This window comes from Hipposideros armiger, unplaced genomic scaffold (genome assembly GCF_001890085.2).
Source record: "Hipposideros armiger isolate ML-2016 unplaced genomic scaffold, ASM189008v1 scaffold_256, whole genome shotgun sequence".
Classification (NCBI taxonomy): Eukaryota; Metazoa; Chordata; class Mammalia; order Chiroptera; family Hipposideridae; genus Hipposideros; species Hipposideros armiger.
The window spans coordinates 169,869-181,439 of record NW_017731606.1 but is presented as its reverse complement, the minus strand read 5'-3'; the positions used below and the strand labels follow the sequence as shown (position 1 = coordinate 181,439).

Genomic DNA, 11,571 nt, shown 5'->3' with positions numbered 1-11,571 from the left:
CATCAGGATTATTTTAAAGCTCCTGGATGAACTAAATGAAATGGGCAGCCGAGTTTGAGAACCATCACCCTACTTGATTTGCTTCCTCTTGCCTGTCTGACCTCATCTCCAACTACTGCCTTCTTGCTTGCCCTGTTCCAGCCACATGAGTTTCCTCCCACTTCTTCAAACATGCCAAATACATTTCTACCTCAGGACCTTTGCACTTGCTGGTCTCTCTGCCCAGAAAGCTTTTTCCCACAGGTATCCATGTGACTTGCTTCCTCATCTCTAGGCCTTTGCTCAAATGTCACCTTCTCAGTGAGGCCTTCTCTGACCACCTCATTAAAAAGTCAACCCCTTCTCCTATTCCACACTGTCCCTACCTCCCTCTCTCACTTTATACTTCTCCATAGCTCTTACTACCATCTAACATACTATACAGTTGACTGACTTCTAAGTTTTGTTTATTATGTGTCCCCACCCAACTAGAATGCAAGCTCCATGAGGGCAGCACAAGAATTCCTGTCTGTTTTGTTCATTGCCCTCACCCTGTGCCTAGACTATGCTGGCACACAGTAGGTGCTCAATACACATCCTTTAAATGAACATATACTTTCCTCTCCCCTGGTAGATCCTCAGCTGCTCTTTCATCCCTACAGCCCAGCTAGATTTTCCCAGGGCCAGGAAAAAACATACCCAATTATACAGCACATAGCAGGTGCTCAATAAATGTCTACAAAACTAAACTGAACTCTCCTCCCCCAAAGAAAATAGCTCCAAACCCAGCAGCAACTCCAGATACAAGCTCACTGTGGTTTGCAGCTTTAAGAAAATGTTAACAATAAGGCGAAAGAGGGGAAAAGAAGGTGTGTGGGGAGCTCACAGAAGTTAATGAGATTTTCTCAGCTGTGATATGTGCTCACATTTTTAACAATTAGGAGTAATAAAAATTGTAGCTGAGCCTTAAAGGAACATCTTCTGTAACAAAGAGAGAAGCCAATACAGACTTTTCTGTCAGGTGTAATGACTTGTGAACCCCGGAAGATGGATGTACTTTAAAAAACTAATTCACAGAAAGAAAAATAATTGTACATTAAAATGCAACTAATTGGGTTAAAGTGACTGATTAACAAGAATGACAGATGATTCTAGTGCCCTTAGGAGTAAATTAGGTTATTAATCCTCAAAATCTCAAATGAAAGCAAGACTTCCCCTGCTCAGCAAATGAGAAACTGAGGCTGAGGGAGGAGAGGAGCAGGATGACTGCCCAGTGCTGGCCAAGGGGACGGACCTGGGCTCAAGCCAGGAAGGGACCCAGTGGTCCAAATGTCCAGGCCTGGCTCTGTTCCCAGCACTGGGGTGCCTCCATCTCCCCGACGACAGGTCAACAAGGGCCCAGCCACTGACTCTGCTCACCCACTGGGTCTGAGGTCAGGCAGGGGCCGGTCGAGGGGCAGGCGGTCACTGAGGTAGGCGTTGTAGCCGTAGTACTGGAACTGCTTCAGGGCCACACGCCGGCCTTCAGGGCTGAGCTCCTGGCCCCAGTGTGCAAACAGAGAGGAGTCCGTGAATGGCTCAGCCTCGGCCTCCTCAGGCTTGGCAGGAGCCTCTGGAGAAAGAAGGGATAAGGAGACAGTGGGTCAGAGTGCACCCCTGCATATGTCATGACAACCCCTTTCCCTTCTTCATCATCACTCTGGGTAAAACAATCTTAGCCCTATCCTTGGGGGCTGGGAGAAGGGGAGACTGAAATCTTCATGCTTCCCCAAACTCATCCATCCATCCATCCATCCATCCATCCATCCATCCATCCATCCATCTATCCTACAACCACTAGACACAAGGGATATAGAAATACACCCACCAGGCTCTGCTGAGAAGCTGATGGATGATGACTCTGATGACCCTGACACCCCATGGCTTCATTGGAACCCGTTCCTTTCCCAGTCCGCTTCCCTACCAGAGGTGTTGGCCCCAGCTCTCAAATGGGGTTACTGCTTCTCTTTCCCCAGACTGTACCCCCACTCCCTGCCAGGTCCCCTAGCTGGGGGTCTGCTCCCCTCCCCAGTTCTGGCCAACCCACCTCCCTCTCGTCCGGTCCTGCTGTGAGTTGCCTGACCCCACCACATGACATTCACCTGGCTGCAAGGACCCGCCCCCCATCCCTGACTAGGCTGCTTCCTGCTGCTTCCAGACTCTGCCCAGTGACACAGGAGATGGCCAAACCATGCCCAGTGCCCCCCACACTCCGGGCACTGACCACGGGACCCCTGGGAGACCTTGTGAGGGCAGTTCCCACATTGAGTCAAGAAGAGTTCAGGGTTTCCCTGGAACTTGCCAAGAACATGGAGGGGCGCATTATTACCCATAAGAGCAGAGGCTTTGGATTCACAGAGATATGGATTCAGATAAACCCCTGCTCTGCCAGTCACTGGCTACATGACCACAAGCATGCACTCAGCCTCTCTACACCTTGAGTCCCCACCTGTAATGCGGGAATAATACCAACTCACCCACCCCCAGGTCTGTGAGGATTATGTAAGATAATGTATAGAAAGCACTTAGATCAGCATATGTCTCAGAATAAGTGAACAATAACTGGTAATTAGGGTTGCTATTGCAAGGGAAGGCTGGCAGGTCATTTAAATCCCTCTTTTTTATGGGGGTAACAGGAAGTTCTGGCCAGGACATAGGCTGATGGGTCAGGACCTTGAAAGTCATTCCCAGGGACAGGTAGTCAGGTAAATCATCCGAGGTCAGAAATCAGAGCAATTGGACAGAAAGGCCAAGCACACTAGACAAGTGTCTTCCATGCTTATAAGTGTAATACCAGCGATGGAGCCAGGACCTGGGGTAGACAAACCAGAAGGAAGCAGAAGCGGGTCAGGAACAGGAGCGTCAGGCTCGGGACACTTGCCAATGTCCCCTCAGCTGTCTGTATGGAGCCAGTAGGTGCATGACACATCTATGCCAGATAACTGAAAGGTACAGGCTGGAGACAGGTAAGGGGCTAGGGTTTCAGGGTCTTCAAGGTTGGGTATATCACCCTGGTTACCAATTAGCCTTAAAGATATGAGAGGAAACTCAGATACATTAAGCAGATGAGGATACACTAAGGAGTAAATGTAAGCTATGCCTGCATTTCTATGACAAGCCAAGGCTTTCAGTAGAGTGGTGGCTGCTCATAGCTCCATCCCAGAGCTCAGGGTGCCCCAGTTCTCCCCTACTGGGCATATCTGAAGGGAAGTACAGGGCTTCATGATCTTAAAGATCCATGTTATCTTTAAAAAGATGTATGACTCATTCATTTCAAATGGATGGTAGTAAAAATCTAAATCAGTGAACAAACTGAATCATATAATATTGAACAGGGATGGAGTTTTACTGTTCTCACATATCTAAATGGATATTACCAAGTAAAATGAGATCAGTTAATGAAAAAATTATGATTCATGATTAGGCCTGTATTGCATAATAATACATTAAACATGTGAAAGTCCTGGGTTCCGCTACATGCTTCTGCCTTTTTACTCAGTATAGGTACGAATGACAGCTTGAAAGCTGTGGGTCCTGAATGATGAGTGAAGGGCATGACAGCAGGAAGGAAGCGCTCTTTGCTGAATTCCTTCCCAGAGACAAGCACTGTGCTGGCTGATGTCTTATCTAAGGTTATCTCCGTCGTGCTCCTGAGTGTGGACTCCATGAGGGCAAGACGACATCTGCCTTGTTCCCTGCGGTATCTTGGCTCTTAGCACAGTATGCAGCTCTTATGAGGAACTCAATACATTACTTTAAAATAATTAGATAAGTACCCTATAGTGGTTAGTATTAGACCTGAGGAAGCCAAAGATAAAAAGGTTACAAGACTAACCCAAGGGCACTCAGCTGTCAGGGGCATCAAAGAAAGGTCTGACTTCCCCCAAACCCCGCATTCATTCCTCTACCATGAATGGCACGCTATGGTCTGAGGGCCAAATCTGGCCCACCATCTATTTTGTAAATAAAGCTTTATAGGAGCACAGTCCACTCCATTTGCTTACATATTATCTATGACTGTGTTAGAGCTATAAGGGCAGAGTTGAGTAAGTGCACCAAAGACCACGTGACCTGAAAAGTAGAAATTACTTCCTATCTGGCCCTTTAAGTGTGCTGTCCCCCTACTCTACACCTTACATTTGACATCTCTTAGGTAAGAAGGCCTTGTCTTTACTAACTCCATCTGTTTTTCTTTCCTTTCCAAAGGACTGGTTAAGAGCACTGGCTGTAGAGCCAGAATCAGGGCGGGGGCAGGGTGGGGGTTACTCCAGCTCTACCATTTACCAGTTTGGTCTAGCTTATCCCATGCCTTAGTTTTCTCACCTGGAAAATGGGCTTGATAATAATAGTGCCTTCTTCATAGACCATTTGTGCATATTTAAGAGATGGTCCCTGTAAGAGCTTAGCATGGCGTCTGGCACATAATACATGTTAGCTCAATAACCGTTAGTGGCTGAGGACCCACGAAGCTCCACAGTTCCCCCTGGAAGCTCTTCCACCAACATCTCTTGAGTTCAGATAGGGAACATGGCCCTGCCATAAGGTTCCGGCTCTGGAAGACGCTGCTGCTGTCTGGTCCCCAGGTGAAGGGTCTCCATGTCCACAGACAAGTGGCCTACCTTTAACCAGTCCTAGACCAACTCCCTTCTCTCTCCAGCAAGAAATCAGACCTACTTGATTGTCAGCAAAGGAGGACCTTTGACATGTTGAGGTGACAAAAAGGGAAGTGCCTAGGCTGGGTCCTCTGCAGGGGCCCAGGGGTGTCTGGACATATCTGGTGATGGGCCAAACTCATGGATGTCTCTCACCCAGGGATGAGGCACCTCCCAGGAGCAGACTCTGGCTGTGGTGGCCCCCTGTCAGGGTTCAGACCTACTAGGGCATGCCTGACCAACTGAGGGGTGACTTGAGAGATGTGTATATCCAGGGGGCTGAGGGTTTCCCTAGGAAGAGTTCATTCATGGAAGACATTGAACAGGGAACAGTGAACTCAGCCCCTAGCTAAGTCAGAGCACTGGGCAGGTTCTGAGGACAGCAGGGAGGCTGTCATACCACCCCTCATTGTGCACGACCTGGTTTCCAGAAGGTTCTGCCAATGATTACATGGGGCATCCAGAAAGTGCCACAATGTGATCTCAGAGAAATGCCCACCATGCCTGACACGCAGCCCACTAATGAGAGCTGAGAATTACAGATCCATGTCCTGACCGCCTCCATGCTGATTCATGAAGACAGGAGGAAGGTGGGGCAGGAAAGCGGCTTGTGATGCTCTGAGCAACCATATACCGAACCTGCAGCTCTGAGCACTGGGCACAGGCTCCTCAGTCAGGCCTGATGGAAAACCACACGGACACCCTGTCAAGGCTTTCGAGGCTCCTGACGCCACTGATGCTGAAAGCAGGAAGGATACCTGCGTGAAGGTGGCTGCTTCAGTGAGCGGCCCACATGGGGGCTCACCCAGCTGCATCTGCTCTGGGTCTTGGTGGTGCTGAGACTGCACGATGGAGCAGAAAGGAAATGGGTTTTGGAGTGAAACAGACATTGAAATGCTGCCACCCTGTCCACTGCTGACTGCCTGTCTGCTCAGGACCACGTTCCTGGGGATCCCCATCTTTTGAAGCTGAGCCATGTGGCCAGCTCCTGCCATGCACTTTAGTGACAGCTCTGAGGTGCTGGTGGCTTTTGGAGTTGCTGCAGGAGAGGCTGCGGCCCAGACCTCTCCCCAAGCAAGAAGCCAGCACACATCTCTGCTCCTTGGATTTTAGGATGAATCCTAAAATAGCAATAGAAGGGGTCACATTGCCTGGCTACTGATGAAGGTCAAAGTGGTTTGGGGTTTCCACCTTGAAGGGTAGGCAGCACATCCCAGAGCCACCTGGGACACAGCTCACATCCCCGAGTGCCCCCTTGCCCACTGCCCAAGCTGGACTGTGAGCTTATTGGAAGTGGCAGCTCTGCTTCTAGGGCCTCGGTTTGGGTCCCTTTAGGGATATTTTCCCAGGAAAGCGGTAGAGCCTTCTTGTTTCTTGTGGTTTTACTCAGTTTCCTTCTTTCAGGCAGAAGGGACAGCTAAAAAGTCTTCAGGGGGAGGTTGGTGGGGTGGTGGAGAGGGGCCCTAGCTCCTGCTCTGCTGTCAGTCCTATAGCCACTGCGATTTCTGTTTCTTCCCTCAGGCCAGGCTCAAAGCGGAAGTTTTGGGTGTTTGGTGATAAGACCCAGAACCCAGGAATGAGGAGGCAGGGAGAAACCAGGGCCGTGTCTACAGTTCATCCAGGGACCAGGCACAGATGAGCCTGTCTCCGGGTCCCTCTCCCAGAGCATTCTGGGGACCCCTTCTCTCCCCACTCCTGGGTCTGCTATCTGCTCTCTCTGGACAAGACCCGCAGTGCCTTCAGGCCTCCATTTTCTTCACCTGTGAAATGGGGACAGAAGGCCCGGCTGCAATGGAGAGTGGCTATGACGTCAGCTTGGCAGGATGAGGGCTAAGCATTAAATATGGAGCGAGCGTTGCTGAATATCCCAGCTAAGAATTCTTAAAGGGTGTTTCCTTTTCTCTCACTCATTTTATTTTTTTAAGCAGCTTTACTGGGTGTATTCACCTTTTTCAAATGTACAGGTCAATGATTTTTACAAAACTTTCTTCCACTCTTGAGATGCCTTGTTGCATGTTTCATTTTGGGTCAAAAAGAAAAGGGCTTCTTGAATATTCCGAAATGAACATTTCTATTGTCACTTTCAGTAAACTCCTGCCGATTGGCTATCTGTTGATAAGAAGTCACTGTTATCCCCACTGAAGAGCCTGATGCTTGGGCCTCCACTGAGAAGCTCAGGCTGCGTTTGCAGGGCATCAAGGCCTGTTCCTCTGAGCACGGCCAATGAGCTGGGGTTCATAGCCCGCTCAGGGAGGGATGCCACTGGAACAGCAGGCCAGCCTGGTCACCTTCTGCTGTGTCTCCCCTTCTTCCTCTTCCAACACCCAGCTCAGGGGCCATATCCCAGCCTCTGTGCCTGGTCCCAGCCAGTGTGAGGCACTGAGAGCCTGTGGGAAGCAGGCTGGCCGGAGAGGCAGGAGGCCTCAGCTGACGCTCTCCTCCAACACTGGCAAACCCCCTACTCCCTAGGCCTCCGTTTCTCTTTTGCATGAGGGAACCAGTGTCTGGGTTTTATGTGGGAGAGAAAGGAGGACTGTACATCATCAAGATATTTTTCTTATATGTAGCAAAGCAAGATGTTATGACTCCACGTGTAGTTCTGCTCCCAAGGGAAAATTTTCAGATTTTTATAACACCCTGAGATGTTCTAAGAGCCCTCATAATAAGGAAACAAAGTACTGTGTTGAGCTGAGGGTCTCCCCTCGTCTCTGCTTCTCAAGGCACGTTAGGCCATGAGCAGAAGGTCTTTTGCCAGCAGCCCCCACAATCACGCTTTCTCTTCCTGGAATCCTCAGAGCTGCTAAGAGAAAGGAGTGGAACCTGACAGGAAAGGGCTTGGAGCTAAGCGGAAAAAAGGAGCCCTGACAGTCACAGGTCCAACACCATTAAAATCCCCTGCACGATGACTTGATTCTCATGGCAAAGGCAAATCCGGGAGAGCTCCCTCCGGCGCCTGAGGAGCATTCGGGGGAAGAACGGAGGCTTCCTCAGAAAGCTTTGTTACAAGGCAGGCCCAGGGCCTGCTCTGCACAGGACAGCCTGCTGTGGGGGCTCTGCAGTCAGCTCTGCCCTTGACCAGCTGTGTGACCTTCATCAAGTTCCTTAACCTCTCTGAACCTCAGCTTGCTCATCTGTCTAACTTGTTTAATGGAGTAGTCATAGTTACCTCTAGCTCATCACAAAGATTAAGTGAGCAGGGTGGATGTCAGTACATTTCTTAGCAAGCTATCAAAATCCGGGTAAGGGGATTCATTTCTTGTTGCTGCTGTAACAAATAACCATACATTTAGTGGCTTAAGACAATACAAATTTATTCTCTTGCCGTTCTGGAGGTCAGGGGTCTGACAGGGTCTCCCTGAGCTAAAATCAAGGTGTTGGCAGGGCTGTGTTCTTTTCTGCATGTTCTAGAGGAGGGTCCATTTCCTTGGATCCTTGAGTCCTTGAGTCCTCCTCTGCAGCTTCTAGGGGCCACCTGCATTCCTTGGCTCATAGCTTTCTTATCCACGGTCAATGCCAACAACAGTGGGTTGAGTCCTTTTCACTTGGCATTACTCTGACTTCTTCTGACGCCCTCTTCTACTTTTAAGGACACTGTGAAAGTCCGGGACCCACCTGGGTAATCCAGGGCAATCTCTTTAGTTTAAGGTCAGCTGATAAACAACCTGAATCCCATCTGCAACCTTAATTCCCCGTTGTCATGGAAGGTTCCAGAGGTTAGGACTTGCACATGGTTGGAGGGTCCTTTCTCTATCTACTCCAGTACGAGTGCGATCACTGTGGGTTTTGGTATCGATGAAAAGATGGTTCTAATACTCGTACTTGGCTCTCAGGGTTGTAGTGAGGCAAAGGAACAAGAGTTAACATTTGTTGAGAGCCGCCCATGCTCCAGCACTGCTCTCAGCACAGCCGCACTCTCATCCTTGACATGCCACTGAGACTGAATAGGGGAACACACCCAGTACAAGCAGCACAGGGCTGCCAGCTAAGTTCTCCAAAGAAGCAGGTGTGCATGAGGGCATCAGGTGGCCGTCAGCTATCGAGGGAGCTCATTCCTGACCTTGAAGCCACGCTGGCCCTGTCTCCCTTATATGCCAGCTAGTGAATGACAAAGGACAGCCCCAGATAGTACAAGGCAGGTTCTGTGACAGTTGCCCTCCCGCCTCTCTCTCTGTTTCTTCCCCACTAGCTCCGATGAACCGTCCCAGTTTCCCACTAGCTCCTGACCTCTGTCCCTGCCGCCTGCTGCTGTGTTTTGGACTGGGGGCCAGCATTTGGCTACCCCAGACTCTGGCTTTCCAAACTCCCTAAAGTTGCAGTTCTACTGTTTTCAGGGGGTTCTCATCTGAGAATCTGATGAAAACTGTGACCGCTCCCCAGAAAAATGCACACTGGCACATCACAGAATAATCTGCGATCAAACTCATGGGAGTCATGAGCGGCTGTACGATGTAACACAGGGATTGGCAAACTTTTCTCTGTAAAGGCCCAGTTGTGACTATTTTAGGCTTTCAGGTCACATGGTCTTAGTTGCAACCACTGAACTCTGCCTTTGTATGGAGAAAACAGCCACAGAGAATGCAGTAGCCCCCCTCATCTGCGGCAGACATGTTCCAAGGCCCCCAGTGGATGCCTGAAACCACAGATAGTGATTTCACCTTATAGATACTGTGTTTTCCTACATACATACCTATGATGAAGTTTAATTTAGAAATTAGGCACAATAGAGATTACAAACAATACGTAATAATAAAATAGAACAATTATAACAATACACTGTAATACAAGTTATGAGAATGGCTTTGGGGCCATTATTAAATAAAATAAGGGTGACCTGAACATGAGTGCTGCAATACTGCAACAATCAATCTGGTAGCCGAGGCGGCTCCTAAGTGACTAAAGGGCAAGGGGTGCCTACAGCGTGGATGTGCGGGACAGAGGGATGATTCACATCCCGGGTGGGACAAGGCAGGATGACACACGATGTCATCGTTAAGCAGAACAGCGCGCAATTTAAAACGTATGAATTGTTTTTTTTTGGAATTTTCCATTTAGAGTTTTTGGACCTCAGTTGACCATGGGTAACTGAGACCATGGAAAGTGAAACCAAGGGGAAGGGGACACTGCTATATGTAAATGAGTGGGTGTGGCCATATTCCAAGAAAACAATTTCTAAAGCTGGCTGCAGGTCAGGGTTGGCCCTGGGGGCTGCAGCTTGCCAACCCCTGGTGTAGCAGTAACCCAGACTGGATCCTGGCTGCTCTGTGTCTCAGTCTGTGACTCCATGTCAAGCTCTCAGAGCCATGCCTGCCATCTAGCAAGCTCAAGAGAAGTGTCTGGGACATGTCTGCTGGTCAAGAGCCTCCGCCTTCAGGATGCTGCCTCATTCCACTGAGCACCCACTCTGAGCTTCTGGTATCGGCCTCCTGGGACACAGCCCCAGCCCACCTGGCGAGGGCCACGGGGGGACCTAAGTCAGCCCAAGCCAAGAAGGACGAAAGGCAGTTATGATTCTGGATGTGCAAGTCACTGAAAACAAGACCCCGGGCACAGCCAAGGATGGAGGAATCAGGCCCCGCTCCACGGGAGGAGCTGGCAAGGGTTAGGGAAGGCAGCCCCAGCCAGGTGGGCTAGGATTCCGCAAGGCGGCAAGTCCTAACAGAGAACTAGAGACGAAGTCAGGAGTCTAGGGAGAAGCACCGTCATTTCTGTCTGGGCTGACATGGCAGGCAAGGAATAGGAATTCCTGACTCTGCAAGCCCACTCCAGATACTCCATGAAGGCCTCTGGCAGCCAGACGAATCCCACAGCCACTCCTGTGCAGGCTGGGGCTGCCCTGTCCTCCCCCATCTGCACAGGGTGGGTGCTGGGCCTGGGCGTGGCTGAGCTCAGGGCTGAGATGGCTGGGCAGGTAGGGGCAGCCAGAGCTCAGTGTGCGCACACACGCACGGAAATGGAAATGGACTTGGATTAGGAATTATGCAGAATGAAAGCTGCTATTAAAGGACCACGTTTTTATGCTCCAAGCCACCCAATATAAAGAACATGTGAAAAACTCATTTTAGGGGGTGACAAATGTCCGTATCTTAGGAACCAGGATTTATAGGTGCCATTATGTGCTGCTTTAAAACAACCCTTTAAACCTAGAATTCTGCCTAGGAGATATAATGAACTCTGAAGCACATACCATCATTTTTGTTTTTTTCCCCCGAGAGCTGACAGCATGGAGCTGAGCACCTGGACTTCTAAATATACACCTCACTGTTCACACTTAAAGCACAGCGTTTCTACACAACGTTTTCTTGGAATGAACAAACTGGGCAACCCCGCTGATGCTAACGCGGCATCCTTCTCCTGATACAGCGCGCACACCGATGGGAACAGCTGGGCTCAGCAGGGAGGAAGGAAAACGGCCCTTGGCAACAGGACAGCCTGCGGCCAGACCAACGTCAGATGCCAGCCTGCAAGAGCTGTGCCTCCTAGGTGCTGGGATGGGCTACCCAGGAGCCCTTGCTCTGGGAAACCAGCAGCCTGAAGTTAGCGGGGTAGAGTGGGTACCTGTCTTCTGCAACATTGCTCAACCCTTTTCTCTCCATTTTCAGCTTCTCAGGGAAGCCTGCCAGTTTCTCATGTCTTTCTTCTGGTCTTAAAGGAGCAGCCGCATGCTGTACTGCAGTGGTTCCCAAATGTTAGCAAGCATCAATCAGACTCACCCGGTGGGCTTGTACATTCACAGATCATCCCTGGACCCCACCCCCAGATTTCTGATTCAGTAGGTCTGGTGTGTGGCCTGAGGGTGTACAGTTCTAACAAGTCCCCAGGGGATGCTGAGGTTGCTAGCTGGGCCCCACCCTGAGAACCAGGCAGAAGAGGTGACTGGGACACACAGGCCTCCTTCTAGTCC

General features: G+C 50.0%; 1 protein-coding gene across 1 annotated transcript in view; it reads right to left on the bottom strand.

Moving 5' to 3' along the window:
* Nucleotides 1-11,571, bottom strand: part of GALNT18 (polypeptide N-acetylgalactosaminyltransferase 18) — a 351,048-nt gene that overhangs the window by 181,142 nt on the left and 158,335 nt on the right. Inside the window, exon 2 of the mRNA XM_019656209.1 lies at nucleotides 1,399-1,591. Coding sequence (XP_019511754.1) covers nucleotides 1,399-1,591 — 193 coding nt within the window. The remainder of the gene's footprint in view (nucleotides 1-1,398; nucleotides 1,592-11,571) is intronic.